The 27,288-nt window shown below is 39.6% G+C and overlaps 1 protein-coding gene across 2 annotated transcripts; it reads right to left on the bottom strand.

Moving 5' to 3' along the window:
- Positions 1–1,178: 1,178 nt before the first annotated feature.
- plod1a (procollagen-lysine, 2-oxoglutarate 5-dioxygenase 1a) lies at positions 1,179–24,606 on the bottom strand. Of its 2 annotated transcripts, XM_062391599.1 has the most exons (20): positions 24,270–24,606; positions 20,580–20,671; positions 20,213–20,346; positions 18,759–18,922; positions 15,934–16,046; positions 14,898–14,961; positions 12,466–12,563; positions 11,397–11,498; positions 11,137–11,268; positions 10,367–10,488; positions 9,969–10,073; positions 9,654–9,779; positions 9,225–9,366; positions 8,882–8,995; positions 7,880–7,945; positions 7,622–7,726; positions 6,804–6,950; positions 4,505–4,630; positions 3,933–3,968; positions 1,873–2,014 (listed from the first exon to the last, which is right to left on the bottom strand). In XM_062391599.1, exons 1-19 carry the CDS (start codon positions 24,358–24,360, stop codon positions 3,942–3,944), a joined length of 2,070 nt encoding a protein of 689 aa, XP_062247583.1. In that variant the 5' UTR covers positions 24,361–24,606; the 3' UTR covers positions 1,873–2,014; positions 3,933–3,941. The 2 variants fall into 2 exon arrangements, with proteins under 2 accessions (XP_062247582.1, XP_062247583.1); XM_062391598.1 differs by lacking the exon at positions 3,933–3,968 and having other exon boundaries at positions 1,179–2,014; positions 24,270–24,603.
- Between the last annotated feature and the right edge of the window lie 2,682 nt (positions 24,607–27,288).

Here is a 27,288-nt window from a genome sequence, read left to right as displayed (position 1 = left end):
AATTCTAGTTCAGATGTCTATAAAATTTTGTTTAGCTAATTAACCAGACAGAGTTTCTACAGGTCATGAAAAAGTCTAAAATGAAAATGAAGGATAATATTAAATAACATTTTATTGATGGTGCATTATACACATTATCTCAAGGCACTTTGAGAATTGAATCATGATTATGGACATTTAATTTGAATTTCTGATGGCTGTAACCTGTAATGTTTTTGCTCGTGAATCTAAATATTTTGGTCATGTGCTGTTACATGCAACATCTATTGAACTTCAGTCCATCCTGAGATGGGGATCCCTCTCTTGTAACTCTCTGAGCTCTGTTTGCTTTGTATGTCAACAGGATCATTATCAAATCCATTTCAAAGATTCAGAAATGATCATACATGCTTTTATTACCTCATGCCCTGAGGTAATACATGATTGCAGTCTATACGGCCCTATACATTGGGCTTTCCCACCCTGTTAACGCCCATGAGACGAATTGTAATTTGTGAATATGGGCTATACAAATACAATTTTCTTAAATGATTGATTGTTATACAAAAACCCTTTTTTTACTCTGCACACTTCATGGCCTTCAGTAGCTTAACCATGTTTCTGTTGTAAGCTCTCTAAATAGAGTTATTATTGAAGGTTCAATGTGTACATTTTAGTGATATCTAGTGGTGAAGTTACATGTTGCAGCTTATTACCCCTCACCCCACCCTACCCTTTCTAAACATGAAAGAGAACCTGGCGATCTCTGCAGAGAGGACCTACTCTTGATAAAGTATTAAATATAAAGGTCCTTTTCTAGGGTAAAGAAAACAACTGTGCAATTTAGGTGAAACAAACTAATGAAAACATCCCTAAGATTATTTTATATTCAATTTCTGCCAATTTTAAGGGAACAGGATGTCACACAGCAGCAGGATTTGAAGCAGTTTAACATTCAATTTAAATCATCTCCAGTGTTTTATGGTTCACAGCAAACACTGACCTCAGAGCCGTTATGACATCACTTAGTGAAAGTGAACTGTCTGCATGAAGCCACTCTTTTGAATGCTACCACATCACCTGCTTCCTGTGTATCTACAGTTTGATGTGAAGCTGCTCTGAGCAGAGAAAGCTTGTCTATGTTCTCAGTTTTCTTATCTCATCTGTGAGAAGCTTCAGTCAGGGATCACAGCTCAGAATCACTTTGGTAAATTGTTTTATTCAAGTTGTGTTTAAAGCACAGCGAGTGTGTTAATATGTTACTCAGACCAGAAACTCAGCAGACTGACCTCAGTGAAAGCAGAGGAATACAGAATCTGTCAAACAGCAGTGAGAAAGCAAATACACAAAGAGTGGAGTGGGTTTTATCAAATAAACTCAAATTAAAATAAATTAAGAGGCATACAAGTTTTTGGAGTATTTCACTTCAATAAAAAATCTAAAAGAACAGATCTGAGTATAAAAAGGCACTTTATGTAACTTATGGAAGTAAATTCAACAACACAAGGTTTTTACAAAAGTATGTTTAAAAAGTCTGCGCTGAACTGGTGATTTCCTGAGAAACGTGGAGCTAGAGGCAAAGCAGGCTCCATACCAGACTCCAGACCAGTCTTTAGATCGATCAAAAAGGGGAGAAACTGTATTTTAATGATCTCCTACTAGTGGTGTCTCAATACATAATTGATCTCTGAAACTCCACTGCTGATAAAGGTTGATTAGAGCCATAAGTTGTGTATGATTCTATAAGTAAGAAAGAAATGGTCATGTTGGACTTTAAAAGAAAAAACATGGTCACCACTCCAAATCAGACGATACGGAGCGGCTGTGAATGAGCGTTTGTCCCCTTTAGTCTGGACTAGCTGGTGGGGTGTCGTCATCTTCAGGGATCCACAAAGGAAACTGCAATGTAGCGGACGCCGGCAGTGGTTGGCAAGCCTTCGTGGTAGTGGGTGAGGCGGCCCGGGTGCATGAGGGCCCAGCCTTTACGAGGAGCGTCTACGGAGCAGTCGTAGCGGAGGAACCTGCATCCACCACCCTGCAGTCAGAGCATGACACACGTTAACGTCTGACAGCGGAACAAGGTTCAAGTGCTGGTTGTGCTTGTTCCAGACATTTTTTTAAATATGCTATTGTATATATATCATATAATTGTATAGAAGGGTTTAAAGGGAATATTGCGGTTTAGTCTTTTCAGAGATTTTGCTTTGATTTGCATTCGGACTTCTAATACTGAGAGCAACAGAAAGGGAGCTACCATTTTTTCTTTGTGCCAAATAATACTCCACACTCACTACATACCCCTGGGGTAGAAGGACCCCTGGTTGGGAGTCACTGGTGTTGTTTCTATGGTTACCTGCCACTAAATAGAACCATCAGGGTTCTGTTTATCATTACATGTGGTTAGTAACACTCCATTCTGTTCCACTTTACTAGGATTCACCTCACTGACCATTTACACTGTTTGACTAACTTCCTGGCAGCAAATTGTTTCCTTAATAAAATGAATGGAGACATAAAAAAGTGTTCCACACAGGTGACCTCTCTGACCACATGAAAATGATGCTAGTCACAGTCACCAGATCACAATCCAACTGGACGCCTACGCCAGAGCTCTTCACCACCAACATTACACCACCTGTGGAACTGTTCTTCACCTGTCGCACAACCTGGAGAGTGTATGACAAGCAGCACTGAGGCTGTTCCGGTTTTTGGTGGAGTGATCACATTTACGTATGTTGGAGTTTATCATAATTTGTAATCATCTCTCACAGATCCTACATTTTTAATATGCAACACGACAAAAACCCAATTGAAACGATCCTGCCCACAGTATCCACTGCTCTTAACACCAGTCATCAGCCACAGTGTCACTTGTGCTGCCCTGACAGTAATACCTGCTTTTTATGTGTACATATAATACCTCCAATATGTATGATTAATGATATAGGACTTCACACTCCATAGTGTAACATGAGCTGAGCTTCACAAAAGAAAGTGAGTGTTGAGCAGTTTTTGCTTATCAGTTCAAATCCATTTACGGTGATGTGATACCACTGCAGATTCATGGCTTCAGTCTATTGAATATGCAGGGAAAGAACATGGATGCAACAACTAACACAAGGATCAAGCTTCAGCTGTATGTGTCATGCAAAGAAGACAGACTCACAAACAGGAGTGATGCACAGGGAAAGTTTGAAACATTAGAATGTCGATGAACATGCCAGAACAATGAGGGAATTCCATTTTCAATGATATGACTGATTTCAGCGTCATGCTTCTTTAGACCTTCTGAGCTATTCCAAGTTAATATTCACCTTAAAACAGGGAAAAGTAACTCCTTCTATACCTTGTATGTGTTATTTACTGAAAAGTTTGTGATCATTTTATGAAGAGATGTAGACTTTATGCTCATCAAACTTGTTCTGATAATAATCTGTATTGATTTCCTCTGTATTCTTTTTCCACACAATACAAGGATTCATCTGACTAGACTTGATAATGGATGTGGTTCAATCCCTCGGCCACACCCTATAAACACCGGCCCCTTGAACATTGGTGGCGTGTATCATGTCCAGATGTACAAAAAGCCTGAGCCCAACAAGAAGTTGGTCATTTTTGCTTTCCAACCACAGTACATGAATGAAGTCCGCCAACAGAATTAACCAGTGACTTGACAGTGTGTATAACCTAGACAACTCCACCATTTAAAAGGTATCAAAAGATTGCATTTTCAATGGAGGGCGTGTCCGAGGCGTGGCATACAAATTTTATGTTTTGAAAAGAGTCACAGCCTTAAGGCAACTACATTAAATATTCAGTCATAGTCCAAAGCTCCACCTATTGGACAATTATATGGTCTATTCCTTTATGTTCTCATGTCTGGGGTCAAATGAGGGCCTGATCATAGCTGCTTGCAGCGTTAATTTAATTCGGTTCATACAAGGTTTACTTACTAATTCTCTTCATTTCTGATGTTTCCTTGACATTTCCTCAAAAGAGAACAAAAAAGGCTGGTGTGATTCAAACTTATTGCTAGTGAAACATAGACAGAGGTCAGCTGAAAGTGCAAAACATGTTCAATCTGCATATATCCTATATGAAGGAAAGATTTTTGGATGATGAATAAATACTGAATAAATAACTACTCAGACTCTTCATTGGGTCTGTTTTCTCCAATAATTAGTATCAAATGATACAATGCTCCACTCTGTGAGGTCAAGCAAGTCATCGGATTTACAGCAACATATTATGTGATTTTGAAGGAAAAGTCCAACTTGAAATAGAATATCTATTCATCTATCTTGAAAAAGAATCAATATACTCTATGACATTGTGCATAATTTATTTTCAATTTGTTGATTTGAATTTCACAAACACGACGGGACATAAGCACCACATGATGTAAGATAGCTACAGATGGTGAATGACCAATTGATCTGACTGACATCATTGTGTGTGGATCATATGATTTTATGTTGAGTAAATAACATTTGGTGCTATGCTATCATTGTCTGCACACACTCACCTGGTAATCAAGGCCCACTTGATTGAGTGCAAGGTTAATAGTAAATGTGGAGGCATCATGGTGTGGCTTCAAAGAGGGCTGCTCATCTGGTTTATATCTAACTACAAAGGCCAAGTCAAACTGAGCCTGCAAACACACAGACAGAGAGGAGTCATGCAAAGCATTCGCATAGAAACTGCTCATGTGGCCAGACCCAGAGTGTGTGTACACGACGTACACCCCTCACAGCTCCTGCTCAGTAAAGACAAGTATCAGCTCGGCTCCTAATCAAGCATTCACTTCCAGAGGAGGAGCAGAGAAGCAGAGAGAGAGGAGCAGATCACCTGCATCATCATGTCCTGTAGCTTCTATTACCTGCCCGCTCCTCCACATTTACCTGGTAGTCAATGTCTCTGCTGTTGAGAGCTATGTTAATAGTGAATGTGGAGGCGTCATGGTGAGGGACAAGCAGCGGCTGCTCGTCAGGTTTGTACCTCACCACAAAGTTCAAGGGAGTGGCACACTGATGAGAGAAGACATATTGGTCAGCAGAACAAACAGCAGCAGCTCAGGAGCCACTGAAAAGACACATTATACCAGACACTGGATATAAAGATGGATGACATGACAGCTCCCAATCATCTGGACAAAATTAAGTCATTAAGCCTGCCTCCATGTTAGCAGATAGAACATGGTCACGTCAAGAGGATTTTTGTCACTTTAGTTAGTTCCTACTGAGAGTCCATTTATCAAATAAGTTTGGTTGTGATTGGTGGGGTGGGTGTATCCATTCTCTGTGCAGACTCTGGCTCCTCATGAAATCAGAAGCACCTTTATCTAGGAAACGCTCCGTTTTCAAACAATGGGAGGGGGTAGGGCCGCATGGTCCACCTTTACATACAGTTGTTGGCCTACACATGATCCTCTGCATGTTCAGTAACTCAATAAAATGTCAAAGATGATTGATAAATGATTAATCACTAATTAAAATCGGACATCTGATCACTGGAATTATTTCAGCACCATGATGAGGAATAACACACAACCCAGTTCTGCTCATATGTATAAAAAGTAAACCAGTACAACAGTCAAACAAGTTGATGATGAGAGCATTTCTGGTCTGGTGGTAAAATTACATCTGATACAACCACTATAAAACCACATCAGTGAGGATAGAGTGCTGCACATTTTCCTTTATCACCATGAACATACACTTTAGTTTATAATGACTCAGCCTGATGTGGATGAATCCGCTGTGAGAAATAGTCCCATACAAAAGCACCTTTTTTTTTACAGCTTTTGACGACTATTGATTATAAACTGGCTAAGTGGGAGTAGGCAGAGGTTACAATGTTTGAACATTTTTGACAACATGAAAGGACGGGTTCACAAGTGTCTCATAACAACAGGTGTCTGTGTGAACACTGAAGCAGCTTCTACTTTCTGACTCATCAGGTTGGAAGGCTTCAGCAGTTACAAATATCAAGTGGGAGTCTTCTGAACATTTCAAAGCTGGAATGTTGCCCAGGTGTGAACATGGTTGTTCGTGCCTCGCCTCTAACTTAATGCAATCTAATCTACACCCTCATTAATATGTTTTTGTTTTAAAATAAAAACCATATCTCATCTAATCTTAATAATGAAATAATCAGGAAGTGGATTATCTGCTCTGCTGTTTGTTGCTTGACTGCAGAAAATATTACGGACAATAAATAACGATTGTGAAAAGAAAGAGGAGGGATTTCTTTTCTCTGAGCAAATTCTACAAAAGTTTTTAAAAATGGGATCAGAAGTGTTTCTAAAGTCTCTGTTTAAGGGGCTGGAAAGTTCCAGAGTGGTGTGGATGCCAGCTGTAAAGAAAAGTGATGTGTGTTTAAAACTAAAGGGTGTTACTGTGGACAAAGTGTAAAAATTGCACTGGCGATAATATGGCAGCTGGTTTGGTTTAGAGTACACGAGAAAAGTAGCCGACTTCACAGAAAAAGCAATGTGTGTGTAAAAGGGGCGATTGGCTTATTTAGCAAGTGGCTAAGTTTTCACCTGAACCGTGTGAGTTGCACTCTGCTCAATGGTCCCAGGAGCAGCCAGACTCCTGACATTGTTTATGAATAAAATAAAATAAACTTTTCCTCCTGAAAGAAACACTACAGCCAGTTTCACCCTGCAACAAAGCTGGAGACTGTCAGCTTATATCAACATTTCATGAAGTAAACTGACTCTCTCATCTAACAGTTTGGAATTTAGGAGAGGTCAATTAATTTATTGTCAGCTCAGATTTATTCTCATCTCGTGGGACAGTTGTGTGACCATGAAGTCTTACCTTGGTGTAGTAACCAGGATACATTTTCTCTGTTATCGGTGCTATATACTCCAGTAAGAATTTTTGCCATTCTTTATCAAAGTTGATTTGATTCAAGTGGATATCAATGGTGGGGACGTTCTCATAGCCACCTTGGATTCTGGTGTCCTGAAAACACAAAAATCTACCTAATCAGATAATTCTGTAATATAAATGACAAATACAGATTATTTTGGCATCGAAATCAGAGCTGCCATCTGATGCATTTCCAAATATGTATATCTTTTATTATTTATTTAATTATTTAATTTAATTATTTAATTTAATTATTTAGTTTTTCTTCTATTTACTATTTATTTACTTATTTACTATTATACTTTTTTGCTCATTGTTGTTTTTGTTTCTTAATATGTTGTTTTGTTTTTTTCTTTTGCTCTTGTTGCATTGTGCTTGCGCTGCTGTTGTAAACCCTCAAATTTCCCCACTGTGGGACTATTAAAGGATTCTGATTATGTATAATTCTCTAATATATTCTGATAACATCATATATAGTCATTCTTTTATATATTTACTTGTATTAAGATTTGTTTACTTATTTATTAATTTTTCTACTGATGTTTCTATATTTACTATCCTCCTTAAAATGTGCTATGACAATACATTTACCTTTTTTTTCCCCATATCATCTATGTTAATCTATTATCCCATCTGATCTTTTCTTTTCTTAAAACACCCAATGATTTATCTTCACAATCACATTACAAACGAAAGAAGATGAAAAACGCACTGCTACACACACACACTGCTACACAAACACACACACTCATATGATAACATACCACATTGTCTCCTCCAGACCACTTCCCAAAGTTTTCCAATTCCTCAACAAGGTGGTTACAAGCTATGTCAGAGAAAACTGGGAACCAGTACACATCAGGACAAGGCTGGTGGACAGGAGACACAACACATTTTAACCAGTGACATAATTTATACATCATACAACCACACTCATGTAAATATACTGTAAATAGTTTTTTTTCTTTGAAATATTTGTCTTTACTACTGAAGGAATTTCTTCCCAGTGTCGGGCAACTCACAGTTTCAATCAGCTTATCTTTCATGATGCGTGTGTAGTTCTCATGAATGTAGCGCTCCTGCCAGTCCTGAAACCAAAACACACCACCGACACTGTTCAGTACAATCACGCAGCATGTCTACCATGTTACCAATGTTAAATGTTCTAAGAAGGAGGGAATCTCTGTGGTTTGTGTCGATAGCAATGGCCCTGTCCTGAACATGGACATTCCCAGGTCAGCCTCACTACAAAGTTTTGTTTCCCGTCCATGCGGTTAACCCTAACCCTAACCCTCCAGCATCATCTGACCCAACACTCCACCAGGTGGTGAATGGTTCACAGCTCTTCTACTCTCTAGTGTCCAGGACATATGAGCGCAGATCATGTAACATGAGGTCTGGCCTATCGAATCAAGGTCTGAGGCCTAACATGTTCTGGTATCATGTGCACTCATGAACCACCTTATGATTTATTTACCATCTTTCTGGTGCGCTTTGGACACGCAATACCTTCATTATTAATCCAAAGTTAATAAACAGGTGAACAGTGGGCCAGATCATAGTGCACAGAACATTTACATATTTATGAAAAAAAGGACAAAAAGAAGAAAACACTTTTTTCAACAAAGGTTTGTAGCTTCACTCTGCACCATAGACAGTAAATAAGAAGCTCTGCACACACAAACAATAAAAAGTGACAATATATTGTAGAACTGTTTTAGGAGGATAATGACAAGGAATATTTCTGAATTAGCTCCAGAGCATCCACACAGGACAACAGAACAGGCACTGCAGTAGTATACTTTATGAACTATGAAAATGTAATGTATGTGTGTGTTATTCTGAAAATAAGATAATACTTCATTAGTCACACCATGGGGATGTTTTTTAAATTATAAAATATATCTGAAGTCGAAGGGTATACAAAATTTATTGCAACCAAAAGCACACTGATGTTATCATTAGTAATATGAACATGCAAATACATCTGATACATCAGCAGCTATTTAATCGGACGGTCTCACCTCCGGGTTTTCAAAGATCTGCCACAGATCATTATGAAGATGGTTGGTCTGATAGTTCTCTGTTGACAGGATACGACCGAAACTGTGCACGTTGGTTACATACATGAAGATTCCCTGGAGGAAGATTAACAATATTCCAATATTATTATGGACGATTTACATTTACAACTAAGAACATTTATTTTTCATTAGATCTTTGGTCCCTTCCAGATAAAACATGATGGGTCAAAACTAACTGAAACTATAATTTCCATGCTGTTATGATTCAGTTCATTGTTCATATACAGTCCATTCATGTAAAGATGCTAAGTAAATTGGATACCTCTCTTTCTCTGTTACCCACCTTGTTGCGTACGTTGTGGCAGTAAGCCATGTCTGGGTCTAAGATGTGTGAGTTGAACAGTTCCTGGTCTGTGAGCTCTGATCGGAGGATGCTGGCCTTCACCAGGTACACATTGGACACATACGGGACATTCCACACACCCCTAACAACCAGAACAATCTTAGACAATTTACACACCGACCCAAGGATCTAATATCACAAACGGTCCTAAGTTTCCTCTGCCCACTAAAAAGAACCACATGAAAGGATTCCACTTGGAAACCCATGATGTTATAGATATTTCCTACATAAATCTCACCACTGTCTAATGATCACTGTGCAGGGCTCTGTTTAAGTGTCTAGACTGCAGTGTAAGTTATTGTCAACAAAAGTCTAATGTTGCTAAACAGGCGTCTCAAGTCTTAAAAGAACAATGTCGGAGCAACTTACACTCTGCGTCCTTGAACTATGTCCACGTAGTCCTCTGACCTGGCGTAGTAGCCATCCGCACTGACAGCTCCCCAGAAGTTGCTCCACAGTCGACCAGGTCGAGTTATCATCGGTGCTACGATAGAACTGAAACACCATAAAAGGAGCATAAGTGAATTCCTTCATCTTGCCAAAGGCTGTGATTAAGGATCGAGTCATGTTAACAAATTAGTGTAATAAAGAGATTTACTTTGTGTGGTTGTCACTACAGCAGTCCAAAGACATCAGCTAGCACCACACTGTTTTTAATATTTCACTATTGATAAATATACTTGCAGGTTTTGTTCAATGAGAATTTTGAGTGTGTTCTCATTCTTTAAGACCACTTCAATGTCCAGGCTGAAAAAGTAGTCACAGTCCTTGTCCTTCCGGCACATATCACTGAAAGAAGGGAAAATAAACCGTGTGTAACACTGGAACACACTCCACATGAACAATATGTCAAACAACACATGTGATGAGAGCTACCCAAAAACTGCCACCTTAATGTTCAGTAGCTGTATGACAATGTCAAACAACATGTGCTACTATTTTAATAGCAGTCAAATTGATTTATAGAAGTCAAACAGATTTTTACTCAGAAATTTAAATATACAGCAGAGATAAAGTCTCTTTAGAATCATTTGAAACCTAAGACTAGTCACAAAGCCAACCGCAAGTTACAATGGACTCACAAGCCCAGGTTACGGGAGGCAGATCCGTCCATGTTCTCCTCATGCCCGAAGACTCTGACGTCCTCATAAAGGCTTCCATGATCCTGCAGGAAAGAACTGATCTGACCTTCATGATGTGCTTTCTGGAGGAGAAGAAATGAACAAATAGAAAAAAATAATGACATTTGTTTATGTCTAAAAGGAGTGTGAATTACTATTGGCACATAGAGCAGCACATGCCTCCATTTGGTAGGGAAAGATGTTCTCTGAGCAGCTTCTAGTTCTATTTCTGGGAAAAACTGTTCTGAGTGTTTGCACAACTATCATGATATCATGGAGTCAATCATTTTTTTTTTTTTTTTGCCTTTACCCTGTTTATGATGAACCTGCACCAATAAAGTTGCATTAGCTGCTAGTAAGTTAGCAGTTCCTATTAGCACTGAAATCAAGTCTTTCCATCAGTCCCAAGTGTTGATGAACGGTATGTGTTCAGATTAACAGAGCAGCGTTTTAAAATGAAAAGAATCAATTGGGTTCAAATAAACATTTATCTATTTTATGCTCATTTTTTATTTCATCACAAAATTCTAAAGGAAGTTAAACTAAACACTGAAATGTTCATTTCAATGCATAATTCATTTGAAGCCTTTATTTTTTTTTGGTGTCTCGTTGATATGTGACTTATATTATCATATCCTTATCACTGAATTTTGATATCAGTGTCCTGTTAAATATACTGGTGTCATATTCTTTTTACAGCGGTGTAAATGTATGAACTCTCCTCCAGTTACCTGGCTGTGAATGAAGAGCTTGAGCCTGTTCTTGGGGTACTGCAGCTTCAGGAGACGTTCAAAAAACACTGCGACAAAGGGTGTGGGTTGCTGAATAAAGATGCCGATCATCACCAGTGGATACTCACTCTCCTGTGGGACAAAAACATGCATCAGTGTACCAGGAGAAAATACTCATTACTCGCCAAACAATGATGGGGAAAACTCCCAAAGCCTGAATCGTAATTATTTGAAGGATTGAGAAGAGCCTGTGAACAGACCGCAAGAGCTGTGAGAGGATGGAGATCTTCATGACACACTGTGCATCCAGTTTCAAATGTCCAAGTGTTTGGGATGTAGTTACCCAGGTAGTTGATCTGGAGCTGTAAAACAAATGCCTGTTATAACACCTCAATCTAATATATAAGATGTTCAATATCTTTACAAATATTTTGTTAAGACTAAGTTTATGAACTAAACACATCTTAAAGCTCAAAGAGGTGTTCCCTAACTGTGGGTGAGTTGGTGTCGTGGACGTGTACAGCTGAGCTGGCAGAGGCACCACCACACTTACTTGTACACAGACCTGTGGTGTTAAGTTGGCAGTGGTGTGAAGAAATGAAAAACACAACACTGAACATCTAAACTGACAAATGATGACATTTGGAGGGAAACTTTTCTTGTTGTTCATCGTGCTCCAAAGCTAAGAAACTAATAAGCTCTTGGGATTGTTAGCTCACTCATAAGGCAAAATAGGGTGTAGCACGGAAGTCAGCCCCATGTTTAGAGATAAGAAGAAGTCACAGCAGGCTGTAAACAGCCATCCAGTCAACCAGTCAGCCAACCAGCCAGTCAGCCAGCCAGCCAACCAACCAACCAGCCAGTCAGACAGCCAGCCAACCAACAAGCTGGCCAGCCAACTAACCAGCCAACTAACCAGCCAGTGAACCAGCCAGTCAACCAACCGACTTGTGGCTTCATGATGATTTTACCTAGTATTGCAGTAATCTAATAGAGTACCATTGTCCTGCATACATGGAGATCTTACTTCAACAAAGGCAATCAGATATTTCAGGAACATCAGTGTGATATCATAGATAAAGCATATGTTCACACTAAGCCAGACAGAAGCTACTGCATAACAAAAGAGCCACAGATGTAACAACACATGAGCTTTCCTAGTAAAACCCTGATGATCTGTTTAAATGCTGTAAATTCAGTGTTATTTGAAATCGGGGAAGAACAATTGATCAATAATTGAAAATGTCTTTTCTCATGACACACAAGGAAAATGTATCCGGCTGATATGATTAGCATGTGAGGAGACAGTGTTGTGTGACAGGTCAATACTTTGGTTTGTCCATTCCCATGGATGATGACAGGCAAGGTATCATACAGCACATTTCTGGCTCGTACACGACCATCCTCAAACTTCAGTACCACCTCATCTGCGTGAGACACACACAAACACGCACAATTCGATTCAATTTTAATTGCACAGCGCCAAATGACAACATACATTATCTCAAGGCATTTTGCAAAGTAAGGTTGAGACTTGAGACCTTAGAATATTATAGAGAAAACCCAACTGTTCGCACAATGAGCAAGCACTTGGTGACTGAGGAACCAGATTCAACGTGGGCGGCCATCTGCCTTAACCGGTCAGGGGGAGCATCTGGATTATTGCAACCCATTTTTTACATGCCTTAGTGAAGCCTTAGTAACTCGTTTGTAGCTCATATTTTAACTAAAACAGACAATATGTCTGATATCACGCCAATCCTTAATAACTTTCAAAGCTTAACATGGGCTGGCCCCCACTTAAATTTTGCAGCTCTTGACTCCCTACATCTAGTCACAACCTAAGGTCAAGGCTGGCTACTCAGAGTGACCAGGTTTTCACCGTCATGGCCCCGAGGCTCTGAAACTCCCTGCCTGACGAGATTAGGCCTGCCAACTTACTTCCTGTCTTTAAATAACTTGAAAATTATAGGAAAACAATTTGACATATGATTTGTCCTTTTTTTTTACTTATTTGAGCAAAGACACCATTGCAAATCATTGGAACTACTAAATAGCTTTAAATTACAGTAATTCAAACAGGCCGCTGATATACACCTGTCAGCCACCACAATTAAACAGTTACAGGTTTTAACATTGTTGGCTGTATGTAAAATGTATATTGAAAAGAAAACAGTGGTTGGTAGATTAGCTGACAGTGAAGGACTGTGATATGAGGATTTCCTAGGGGACACTATTCATGCCATGGACTCTCAATGTTATCTCTGCAAGCTTTGGCACATCCGTCTCACAGAGAACTCTCAAATTCCTTTCTCAGGGAAAAAATGTCCAGCATAGATTTCAGCTCATGTTTAAACGTGTAGCCTGAAAATGCAACAACTGTAAAACCTTTCAGGTTAGACCTCACTCCTTCCACTGTGATGGTGTAGCAGGGCTTCAGTGATCAACTGATTCTGAGAGGGCTGTAACTCATGGAGTTTTTTATAACTGCAAGAGGGGTGGAGCAAATTTGAGGAAAAGTACAGAACACATTTTACTGTTCAGTGGCCGGAATAGTGTGCACTAAGTGATTGCAGGAGAGTAGGCAGGTCATTTCAACAAGTCCTATAAGATGTTTATCATCCAGACGTTTTCTTCTTGATGAAAAGAAACATACAATTTATCAAACGCGTTATTGGAGGTGTGCACTTAGCATTTCTAACAAAACAGGAGAGACTCTGCCTCCAGTTAACTACACACAATGTGTTGCAGGATATTTCAGCTCATGCAATGACTTCTCCATGTACACCAAAGTTAACAATGGAGTTCCAAAAGGTTCTGAACTTGGACCTTTTCACTTTAAAAGCACATAAATAGCTCATAGCACTCTATTGTCCCGATAGATAACTTCACTTCCTAAACACAGGCTCACTTGGTTCCTAAAGGTTGTAAGAGTAGAATTGGAGATAGAGCCTTCAGTAACCAGGCTCCTCTCCTGTGGAACAGGCTCCCACTCAAGGTTTGGGAGGCATACACCATATTTACATTTAAAGTTAGACCTAAAATGTTCCTTTTTGATCAAGTTTATAATTGGTTCTGATCAGGGGAGTCCTGAGAGATTAAGATAAAATACAAAAGCACCCACAGCCAAACTGGATAAACAATAGATGCTGGACAGAGGTGACAAAAACCAGACGACAAGAGATGTCTGCTGGTGTTCCCCCAAACTTTTACATTTTGCCTCCCAATATGCAATGTTTCAGAAACAGGCCCTTCCGTCTTTCTTAGTTATGCTGCTTTAGTCCTCGACTGCTGGGTGAACTCCCATCATGCCCTGAGCACTTATCTCTCCGCGCTATGTCTCTGTGCCCCCCATTTATTTTACTACATGTCATTATTTTACTTACTTTTTTCTCTCTCCGTCCTCATTCTACACGTATCTGATCGGACATTATTCTACTATATATCTCTCTTTTCTCCCCTCTTTTCCTCTCTTCCCCAATTTTTTCTGCACACCCCAACCGGGGCGAGGCAGATGGTCGCCCACATTGAGTCAGGTTCTGTCAGAGCTTTCTTCCCATTAATGAGGGAGTTTTTCTTCTCTCAACTGTAGCTTAAGTGCGGCTTTTTGTGTGAACTGTTAGGTTTCTCAATAATGTAATAAGGTTTGTAGCTTGTTCCTTCAAAATGTCCAATTCAAATAAATTTAATTTAAGTGTATTGAAATGTTCTGTCATCTTAACAATCTTCATTGGCTGCACCTAGAAATTAGAGGCACTCACCGAGGGCTCCATGAAGGTTCTGGAACAGTCTGCATTTGTTATCCACTGTGATATTTATGGATTTCTGAAACATAAAAATACACAGTTTCACTTTATTGGTAATTATCATATCAAATGGAATAAATTCTCATTTTAGAGAACCTTATGCTGCTGTACTTAAAAAACTGCAACAAACTGTCTCTTGTACTGTTTGCACTTTATCACTTAAATCACTACGTTTACACTTTTAGAGAACCTTATGCTGCTGTACTTAAAAAATTCTGTATGTTTACTTAGTATTAGGAAATGTCTTGTGTTATCTGTTGTGCCTGTGCACTTTATATGTCTCACTGTGGGAGAGTGGGAAACGTTGTATTGATTCCTTGTATGTTCTGAACATGTAAGAAATTGACAATAAAGCTACTTTAACTTAACTTTAACATATACAAAACGTGATATTCCATCAGAATGAAAAGAGAATCATGTCACACTCCACACTCTTTTCTTTTAATATAATACTGCTTTCACCCATAAATTGATTCAAGTTGTCTACTCTGCTGTTTTTTTGTTTATCCTAAAACTACTTTCATTAAAACTTTGCCCTTCCTGCAGATGTTTCAAATTAAAATCCCCCCAGGAACATGAGAGATTATGCTGAGCTACTGGTAGATTTTAATGTGAAACATCTGTGCAGAAAGTACAGAGAGGCTCACTGACAGCATCGTAGCACCGCTCGAAAAACTGTTAAATGGAAGTGACAGAAAATAAGTCACTAAAAATATGTTGCCTGTTAGAATTAGTAAAACATGACAAATCATATTTCTATGACGAAACGGAAATAAGATTCCTGCCATTCTGACATTATGATGTGGTTTTCTCTCAAATTAAAGTCAGTATTTGAGGATTTTTATAGCACATAATGAGATATCATTATGTAGCACAATATTACATTATGTAACACATTTAAAACTTTGATACATTAGCAATTCTATTCCAATACATCTTATTATCAAAGTGCATATCCATAAGGTTAACACCACAGCGAAACAACTCCTACTTTTTTTGCTGGATCAATGTAAATCTTGGTGAAGAACAGCTGGTCACTCTCATCGTCTTCACCTGTCCAGTCAGAAAGCATCTCTATGATGCTTGGGAGGTAGCCAATGAAACCTGAAGGCAGATCGAACCCAGAGCAAACACAAGATCCAAGATAAATTTTGATAGGATTCTAGTCTTGTACATCAAACACATTTACATCTATAGCCTATACATGAACTCTGTCACATTCAGTCCGCTCTTTCAAATTACCAGGACCCATGACTACTGCCAGCTTGTTTTTATGACTGCTGACTGCAGACTGCAGACTACAGACCTGCTCTTTCTTGCTATAAAAAGAAATGGCCAAACTCCTTTCTACAAAACAAGACCAAGGGTCTGGAATCATACCAGTGGCCTGGGAGCATAAAGATATCAAGAGTTTCACATTATGTGAAAATGGTGTAAGCAGAAAGGTCACATATGACCTTTATGTAGCTCAAATGTTGTAAAAGATTAAAGCTGAACTAAGGCTTGAATTCGCTAAATATGTTATATGTGTTGGGTAATTTTTACTTAATCTTAACATCTAGAGTTACAACTGTGAAGCTGATGGGAGCCCTCACTCTGCAGTTTTGAACTATATAAATAAATAAAAGATGTGAGTGTAGCATGGATTTCTAATAGCACAATTACAAGTGCAGCTTTACATTTAAGTTGCTCTGCTCTTTATGCGATTATGACTGTTATGCAGGATCTCCGGCTTACTACCACACACCAGAACCAGATCAGTCAAAGTGCTGCTTTCAAACACAGACAAGGTACTAGCCAGTATTAGTTTGTCTATTTGATTAAAAAAATTGTTTGCACACATAGTCCTCATCACATCAATTATTGACAAAATGAGGGCTCATACGGAATTGGTTTTGAAGCAAGACATGGACAATAAAATACAAGACATAAAATTAAATACAAACAATTGTTGATGAATAAATGCAATAAAAAAAACTAGATTAATAAATACTAAAGGAGATACCAAAAATATCATAAAAAATAACAAGAAAGTAAAGGGGTTTGAAGTGACTGATGGAATAAATTTGGCTTTCCTCACAATCTGTTTCTTGTACAAGTAGGGGAGGTTAGCTAGTTTACTATTTTTAAAATGCCTTTTTGGATTTGAAACCCAGATTTCCTAACCAACAGTTTGCAGAAAGAGTGAAAACAGTCTTGATATGATTTATAGAAGAGTCACAGGGGCAGGGCTCCAGAGTTTTCCTTGGTCGCACTAAACATTAGCTGGTCTGTCTGTCTGTATTTTGTCAAGATGTATAGCCTCTCTCTCATCTCCTCTGCAGAGTTTACACACACACTGACAAATGGACAGTGAAGTAGATATAAGAGAGGCGAGTACAGCAACATAAACGTGTATATTTCAAACACCTTAATTATGTGCTGGTGCACCTAAATGAAAAAGTTAGGTGCACTGGTGCAACTGTGGGTGTGGAGGTGGCCCAGATACAACCTCCAGCTGAACCATCGGAGTAATCGGTGCTGTTACTTGATTATACCTCAGGTTTAAAAAGGCAGCTGAGAAAGCTGCCACAGAGAGAGAGAAACAACTGAAGAGAAGCCACACACACACAGAGACTGAGGAGACAAAGGCTGCAAACGGGTTTGTTTCGATCAATTTCAGTTTGGTGAATTTATGTTTCTTCTTCCGACTTAAATAAAACGATAAGTGGAAACTGCTTGTTGTCTGGTTGTGTTTGGGAGACTCCAGTGGCAACGTCGGTTGCCGCAGCAACCAATGTAAAGTTCATCTGGAGCCGTGGAGGGTAGATGCAGCGCGATGCGGTCGTGGACGACTCAGCATCGATGCCATGACAGACCATATTCAATTCATGTTTTCTGCTACGTTAATTGTTTTAACGGTTTTTCCACCACTGAATAATTATAACCACCGCTGCTTCAGGATCAGGACTGATACACATTAAAGGTTCGGTCGTCCTGTATGTGTCAGACTCTCCTCTGTTTCCTCCTCACTCCCCTGCTGACCTGCACTCACTTAACACCATCACTGATCAAAAGTTATCAGGACACGTACAGGACTGACGTTTACTTTGGGTTTGATTCACTCTAGATTTTGAGACACACATTTAAACCTGCTAGCCAACACAAGACTAACAGCCAGGACATGAGTTAAAGTGACCAGAACGATCTGGATTCATGATCCGACATCATTGATTAAAAACTAAATACATGTGGTTATCAGTTGTGTGAAGAGAGGCAGAGTCAAGCACACACACACACACACACACACACACACACACACACACACACACACACACACACACACACACACACACACACACACACACACACACACACACACACACACACACACACACACACACACACACACACACACACACACACACACACACACACACACACACACACACACACACACATTATGATGTAACACAGTGTTTAACTTAATTGTTGCAGTAGAAATTTATCCAGGAACATTAATATGAATTCAGCAGGGTTTTAATAAAGATCAGTTGTAAGTGTGATGATTATAAAACATCAGAGGAGCAGTCACTTGTCCTTTTTAAGCCGTTGGTGCAGTTCACAAGTCTAAACTGAATGAATATCAAATCAGTCTGGAGAGCACTGACCACTGTCTTAGACTTACTGTTGTATTCTGATTTTGAATTGAAAACCATATTTTGTAAATTTCTGTAACAGTAATAATAACATATAATATAACAGATGAATTTCATCACAGTGTGAAAGTTATGTGTCCTGCCCTGACTGTGAGTTGGACAGGACTGATGGACCTACCTCCTGAGCCCAGGAACCTGTTGCCCTCCCTGACGTGAGGATGTTTGTCCTCCAGGTGTCTGTCGGGCCAGATCAGGCTCTCAGAGGAGAACACCACCTTGTGTTTGGCCTGCTGGAACTTCTTGAGCAGCTCTTTAGGACCCGAGGCAAAAACCACATCATAGCTGTATCAAACAGGGAGTGAAAATAGAAAACGTTATTGCACTGTCTATAAGCTGTGTGTGTGTGTGAAGCCAATGACATAATTAAAGTAAATTGAGGGGTTGCCTTCATAAGAGGACAGCATTTTTTACTTGGACAGTTAAATTGCCAGTGGTTGTGTTTAGTCGCATAAAATTAACTGCTAAAATAATTTAAAAAAAAACATACCCTCTCTTGATTTCATGATGAATACAAGTGTAAGTACAATAACCATTAAATGTTTTCCCATATACTACTTTCCATCACTTTTGTGGCTGCTTTAAGATAAAGTTCTACAATAAAGGAGACTTCTGTATAGATTTTTTTTGCAATGAGTGCAATGAGAAGTCATAAAATCCATAAACCAAAACTCCAAACTTGAGTTTTCGCCAAGCAAATGAGCCAAAGAACACCAGCAAAAAACATGAAGTGATAACTCATACTACAAATAAGTTTATTTGGATATTGCTTATCGAGGTATAGATTTGTTCTGACCTGCAACTGGATGAAGACAGTCCTAATCAGCGCCATACATAATTTTGAAAACCACAGTAAAACTGCTCACTTAAGGCTGAAATATGCTACTCCAACTCCGTTACGGACGGACAGACGGATATTTATGGTTCTCCGAAGGCTGTGGGTGCTGAAAATAATTCACACCCAGAACAGTAGGTGGCGCACGTTTTTTTTGTTGAAGACGAGCTTAGTGAATCGTAGTTGACTCTGAACACGCGTAGAAAGGACAGTTTTAGCTGAAATAAAGTGAAACCAAGCGGGTCAAAAAGGTTGCATGCATGTTATCATTTCTTAGCGCAGCGTTTCCCCGGTCTTGTTTCCGATCTGCGTTGCTAATTCCACATCATAATCCGATTAGTCGATAAATCATTTCAATAATCGATGACTAATAAAGAATAGAATAGTCGTAAGTTGCTGCCCTAATATCAATAAACTAATTCATAAATTCCACCTATAGATAATGGATGTCAGTTTCAATGGAAATATAAAAAAAACTGATTTTTGCGGACACAGAGAGACAACAAGGCCTCAAAAAAGTCTGGTTTACTAACAGCTGATGCAAAAACTGCATGTAAAATAAATTATGACACATTTCAGACACAGCTTTCTTCCTTAAAGTGATGTTGTAGTGGAAATAAATTTAACAATGGCTGCCTGAAGGATAGATTAAACACCATGATACCTCCAGTCCGGTATGGTTTGGAGAATCTTCAGCAAAATCTACTTTCAGTGAGGTCCAGTACAATGTAAAAGTGTACCTGTCAATAAAAAGGATGATTTTTTCCTCGTTCTTCATTTCCTCCACAGCTGCTTTGAAAAGTTGCACTTTATGGCCTCCTCCTGGAGCGGATGTGTGGTTGCCTCCTTTCCATTTCTGACCCCGACCAAGAACCTTAAAACATTCATATAAATATTCACTGAGATTTGGAAAAAATGTAATCTACTGTATTAATCATTAATTTATCTTCTTTTCTGCTACTAAAATAAAAATACCTTACATTTCTTAATAAGCTATACTCAGTATAAAACTATGTCGATCCCAAACTAATACGTTTCCTTTTAGAGCAAAGAGAGGGGCTTTCAAGTCTAGACAGTAGGAAAGGAACTTGCTGTAGGGGTTCCTACCTGAACAGTGTAGTTGAAGTGTTTAGCCGACCTCAAGAAACGCCTGAAGCCATCTGTCTCTTTGGTTGCAACTGTCACAACAAGAAGTTTCTCTGGAAAACATAATATCGAAGAGGATTTCAAGAAAAGGCTCTGTGCACTTATTTTTTCCTCTTGCCTTAAAGGAATAGTTTACCCAAAAATGATAATTCGCTCATTATCTACTCACCCCTATGCCCATGGGGGTTTGGGTGAAGAGTTTGAGACCATATAACACATCTGGAGTTTCAGGGGTAAACCGAGTAGCAGCTGAATCAAATACAACTGGAGATATAAGGGACTTATCTTCAGATGTAAGAAAACAACAGATAAAACACATAACATGTCTCCATTCTGCTCATGTGGTGTTATCCAACATTAACATTCAACTCGAAACGGAAGATATCAGCAGACATTTAGGCTTTAAAACACGGTTAATAAGACCCCGTTTGAGTCCAAAATAACGAAGATCGGGGCTTACGGACACTTGGATGACACCAAAGGAGCAGTAGGGAGGCCTTTTTTTTACTGTTGTTTTGTTACGTCTGAAGATAAGTCCATAATATTTTCAGTTGTATTGGATTCAGCTGCTACACTGAAACTCCAGAAGTGTTTTGTGGACTCAACTCCTCACCAATCCCTCCATTGGCATAGTGGTGAGTCTGTAATGAGTGAATTATCATTTTTGGGTGAACTATTCATGTAATCATGAATCGACTCAGAGATACAATCAGTTTCAGTGATATCTTGATTATGCACAAAGATAGTCTGATCCCAGTATCTGATCAGAAATAAAACTGAAAAGTACTAGATTTAACTCATTAAATCCCTGCAGTCCCTGTATCTATTACCATGCATCATAATCATATAACTAGACTTCAACACAGGCTATAAATATACATATATATAGACAGAACCACATGATTAAATTAATAATGAATTGTTCACCTTGGTTTATACTGTTATACACAACAGATGGAAGTGAAAAAGCTGCTGAATGGTTATTTAGCTGTGTTACAAATGATTTGCTGATGAGCTAATTCATTTAATGCGCTAGGCTGTAGCATCCATGTTAAAATCCAGCAAGGAAACTTTGTTGCATCTCTCTGTGTTTTCTTCTTTCTTAACTGCGACACAGCCTTTAAGAAACACATAACTTTACAAATCTTTTGACATGATACCATTGTTACTGCTGCCACTGGTAATGGTGAATCACTCTCAGCTCTCTCAGTATATGGATAGCTTTTAAGTTTTAAAGATCCATAACAATCTGAAACCTCTGAATAGCCATTCGCCACTCAACTTTTATAGTCTTGGAAAAATATATCCAGACAATTCTGATCGGTTAATTCAGCAAACAAATCTTAATATTAACTAGGGCTACGCTGTAGCACTAACGGGCCCGAGCACAGGCAATTTCAAGTCTGTTGTGGTCGGGGAAGAGAGAGCGATCGATGACCCAGCGCACGTCTCTGCCTTGCGTGCGTTTTAAGCTCTGCAGTAAGAATAAACGCTTCACTTCCTGTAGCCAGCAGGTGGCGCTATGATTTTAAGTCTTGATGTCTTTGTAGATGTCATCAGGTCGCGACTCTTGACTTACATGTCTAGTTTGGAGTCGATTGGACCAAATATGTCCAAGATACAGACGCTCGTGTTTTGATGGCGTGTGATCAGACTTCTACTAAATCATGCTCTTGTTGGCATCTGTTCCTTGTTCCAAGTGGTTGGGGCAATCAGTTTCATTTGCAGGCAGCTAATTTTCGTCTGTAATAGACAAATGACAGTATCTTTTAAAGCTGAATTTGTGTGACAAGCTGTGTCATGTGATTTTTTTAATCGTTCAATAAATGCAGTGTTTTAAGCAGTGATGTATTACAGCAGTGTTGTTGCACTCATATTCATCGTATGGCATCGTTCGTGATGGTGAGTCCTAATGTTGTCAATAGATGTAACATAGGCTACGGAGCCGCATGCAGCTCTTCAGCCCCTCTGCAGTGGCTCCCTGTGCAGTGCATGTTGCTTATATTGTTCTCGAACGGTGAACTTAACGAATCAGTTCTTTCACATGATGAACGTGAGTGAATGTAGCGTTCACGTTCATTTTTTAAATAATCATCGTATCAGGCCATCATGAAATACCAGGAGCGGGTGAATGTGTGTGTGTGTGGGTGCCGCAGATCCAGGGCCGCAGCTGTGGCCACACCATTGATTACAATTTTTGGATCACGTATCAGAGGTCACAATGGTTGATCTAATATGGCGGATTCTATATCTTGCGGGCTGATCGTAATAATAATGGAGGATCCTTTATCCCGTTGGCATCAGATAATGGTGGTGGACCACGAACGAGGTGGCAGCTGATGATCGATCCTATTTGGCGTCAGTGGCCAATGACTGTGGACTATAGTGCATCCGGTTTTGATGGTGAATCATGATCTTGCTGGCTGCTGACCATAGACTATGATTGCAGCAGGACTGCCTGCAAAATGTTTACCCTCATCTTTGCTGCTAAAACCTTTATCTTGTTGATGTTTTCCTATACTTGACATCTATTGCAATTCTGTCCATCCTGGGAGAGGGATCCCTCACATGTGGCTCTCTCTGAGGTTTCTACGTATTTTTACACTGTTAAAGGGATTTTAAGTAGTTTTTCCTTACTCTTGCTGAGGGTTCAGGACATAGGATGTCACACCATGTTAAAGCCCTATGAGACAAATTGTGATTTGTGAATATGGTCGATACAAATAAAATGTGATTGATTGATTGATTGACTTGCAAAAGTCTGTGCACGTCCCTGGTCCTTACCCACTATCAATGAGCGGTTCTTAGAAGGAAATCACGGAAAACTCGTAGCTTAAGTCCTGGTGGCTGTAGAAGATTGGCATGCAGAATCCTGTCATTACTGAGTGCTTTATAACGGCTGACAAAGAACAATATCCTCCTAATATGCAAGGACCAGGTTCGTGGTACTCGTTCATTGTTCCATCCATGAAGGAACTACAAGATGATGTCCTCGTGAGTCAAACCATGTTTCTCTGAAGGAACTCAGAACATTTCCCTGAATGACTCCAAACTCAAATCGTTTGATTAAATGTTTCCTCAACTTTACTCTTTATTGTTTACCAAACAACTGGAGTGTGACTGTAGGAGAGCCCGGGGGGAGACTGGCCTGATCAACTTTTCCTCAGGAACCAGGACACCTGTTCAAATAAACTCTTCATACTCCATAACAAACTGCTGCCAATCTCACACATGTATATGTAACATTGCTAGTCTAGCCCGGAGCTAACTTAAGCGTTAATTTCGTTAGCAGAGTTAGCAGAGTTGAAAGCCCCCCGGCTGCACCGACACCAGCCCCGTCCACGTCAGCGGCATGGAGGCACGGATACATCGGGCAACTAAATTAGCATTAGCACTACACTCTCCGAGCGCGGGGGTTGCTGACAACGGAATCTCAGCTTTTCCCTCCAGGCTACTGTTGTTTAGGCCAAGGGTGAAAACTGTCTCATATACTGTGCATTAGCTAACAATTATGCTGGAATCTTCCAGCAGACATGTTTGTCATTTCAGAGGGAGAGCGTTTCCTTCCACATGAGCCGGGGAGTCAGCCCCGGTCCCGCAGCGCTGCTCCGAGCCCACACATGCTGGGTCTACTGGGTGCTGCTGACTTACCTTCAGGGATCCGCTGCTCCTCACACTGTGTCAGAGGAAGAAGAGCACAGACAATAACTCCTGGAAACAACAGCAGCGACCAGAGTGTCATTTCTGCCAAGTGAAAGCTGGAGTCCCGGTGAGGAGAAGCCCTTTTCCTTCTGCTTCAGAGGAGGGGAACTCTACAGAAGGGGGGTTGCGGCGACGCCTTCTGTGTCCGTCTGTCTCTCCCGCCCCCTCTCTATCGTACAGCTGTTTAAACAAACTTCAGTAAAACAACACTAGTATAAAACAGTATCTTTCGCTTATTTGGAATGTCGAAGGACCGAAGGCAAGGGCAGCTTACATTCCAAACGCCCACTGCCCAGATGGAAAAACCCTGCTCTGTTACAGACAGATGATCCAGCTGTTCAGTGAACATGATCACTTGCACGTAGTCTGCTCCCTCCACCACACTGCCCAGCTCTCCAAAAACTCCTCTCCATTATGACGTTGAATACCATATAAATCTAGTGATGTTTCCACTAGTGGGTTTCATCTAAATTGTATGAATTGTTTTATTTACCATAAAATGAGCCTTTTAAGCTTACATCAGTAGCGGGTCCTCTGTGGAGGCCGCTTCGTTTTTATTTGACAGTAGCCCAGACTGAACAAACTAAAAACCTTTTCAGTTTGTATGCCAACTGAAGGCTACCAGAGGTTATTTTTCAGGTTTCAGAAGGGGAGGGTGAGGTGAGGGGTATTCAGCTGCAACATACAACTTCACCATTCGGATCTTGTACATTCTACACACTGAACCCTTTAACACATTTATTCAACAAGTCAATTCAAAGTGCTTTACATAAGATATGAAAGCCAAATTGTAAAACAAATATACAGTATACCATTACAAAACAGCAGGATTTTGAAGTTAGTTAGTGACAGGGAGTAAGTTTAAACATCTTAGAACTTAAGTTATGTTTCACTTTCTCTGCATTAGTGAGGACTCCAGCAGCAGCATTTTTAATCACATTCATTTACATCTATACGCGAAAGACAATGACATTAGGCAATACCCCCTTAGACTAATAGTGAGGGGTTGAATCATAAAGAACAGTGTGTAAACATGTGGGAGTTCCATTTTACCACCCTACTAGAAGCTCACCTCCTGATTATGTAGACTGAATCTTTTAATCATGTCCCAGCTTGCTCCCTGCAGGCTATATGTCAGGATTATCTTGTTTTGAAGCTCTGGCTGAGATGACAGCATAATTTCTTCACAAAGGATAGGGCCACAGCAGTCCTTCTTTCCTTTTTATCAGGGCCAGACTAACCAGTTATTGATAACCCCTGACATTTTACTATTTGGCTCCTTTTATGTGTTTGGTTCTGTATACACCATCACTGCCCTTTAAAACTAAGTTTGACACAGTGTCCCTCTGCAAGACAAAGCCATACATTTAGCTAATAATGGAAGACCTGCTTAAAATTGGTGTACTTATGTGGCACGAATCCAAACCAACTTTGCAATTAGCTAAATTGGCATATCGTGTTGGGGTTTAATGAGAAAGAGAAGCCGGGTTGAGGCCACTACCATCATCCACATACATCGAGGAATATGAGGGAAAGAAATTATCCTACCATTAGAGAGGTACTTTTAAGTTACATACCAGAAACCCCATTTTATATTATATACCAAATATACGTTTTTATTAATCCCCAAAGTACACTGGTTGAAATACAAGTTAATATCACACTGAAAGAATTTTTATCAATCATCCTTGCTGCTGTGATTGTTCAACTAGGAAAACAACTTTTTCCACAGGAAGGCAATTAAATTTAATTGGAATGAATCTAAATGTTTTTGTGGAAAAACATGTATGCAGTATTGTCATTTAAGATTGCTTGTGCATTGAAATAATAGCTTTTTGTCTTTGAATTTCAGGGTGATACAATCATATACTTTTCAGTGGAAATTTCTGATCTAGTTGAAAATCTTGTACGCTGCGGATGGTTCACTATATATGAGGATCTCAAGACTGCAGCTCTGGGAATGTCACAACAAGCTTTTGCTAGAATGCCTGAACATCGCACAAAGTCTTAGGCCGGTGAGTATGAAATGGAAGTAGTTACCCACTGCTTGCAATATGTTTCTCATATATTTACTGTAATATTGTGTTGGATTTTTATATCTTTTTCTAGCACATTGTTAAGATATGCGGGGATACCATGCTAAATGCATTAGCATTTAGTGCACTGCGTGCACACCCTCCATGATGGCTTTTGCAGTGGATCCGATCCGTAAACTATGTGGCTTTAAGAGCCAACGCACCTGTCGCCTGTCTCACTTGTGCAAAGTTTTCCTCTGTTATGTATAATGATGACCCCCATCAAACATAATGTTAGCAATTTTTACACCTTTTAATTTATACTGTTTATTTCTGTCTACATGTGTGAATTTTAGTTTCAGAAAAGAGCGATGCTCCACGGTCAGTGGGTGGCAGCACAAGACTCCGCAAACTAGTCTGTAAGCAAAGTAGACAAAGGCGTTGAGGTTGCCGTATGCCATCATTGTTATTTTGCTTAAGGGACTGAATATGTTTCGTGCAGAAAAATGTGCATTTCCCTTATATCTACAAAAACTACTTGTTTCACATACTGCAGTTTTGTTTTCCTCCGATGTGGTGTGCAAATACTAACATTTGTGGCTCAGGGCCAAATGTCTTGTATCTATCACTGTGGTACAAGCTTTGAGCCACCATCCGCAGATGGTAGAATTAAAACACCAGAAGATAATAGTTTGCTGTGTCATGTATTGAAATTCCTATTGCAATTGGCGTGTGTTAACATTCATGTGACGAACTCTGGTTTCTCGATGCTGACAGGTAGGAAACTGCATGTAGGCGTTTAGCTTGGAACTAACCTTGAATTTTACAGAGGGCCTGATACTCTGAGATCCGGAGTGCTCACCAAGTTGTTCTAAAGGACCAACCTGGACCGGCAAGCAATTTCCTTCTGGTAAGTATAATTCCTGTTTTCGATCTTTTAGAGAAAAAGGTCA

The sequence above is a fragment of the Platichthys flesus genome, chromosome 7 (genome assembly GCF_949316205.1).
Source record: "Platichthys flesus chromosome 7, fPlaFle2.1, whole genome shotgun sequence".
NCBI lineage: Eukaryota > Metazoa > Chordata > Actinopteri > Pleuronectiformes > Pleuronectidae > Platichthys > Platichthys flesus.
The sequence above is the reverse complement of the archived record's forward strand: the minus strand, read 5'-3'. Positions and strand labels throughout refer to the sequence as shown.

Bases quoted from the DNA above. Each gene is read 5' to 3' on its own strand.
- plod1a (XM_062391598.1), bottom strand. From the start codon at position 24,360: ATGACACTCTGGTCGCTGCTGTTGTTTCCAGGAGTTATTGTCTGTGCT. The intron at 11,269-11,396 runs GTCTGTTCACAG...TTTGTCCCACAG, and splicing joins ATCCTCTCACAGCTCTTGCG to GAGAGTGAGTATCCACTGGT. The intron at 9,367-9,653 runs GTAAGTTGCTCC...TCTGGTTGTTAG, and splicing joins ATAGTTCAAGGACGCAGAGT to GGGTGTGTGGAATGTCCCGT.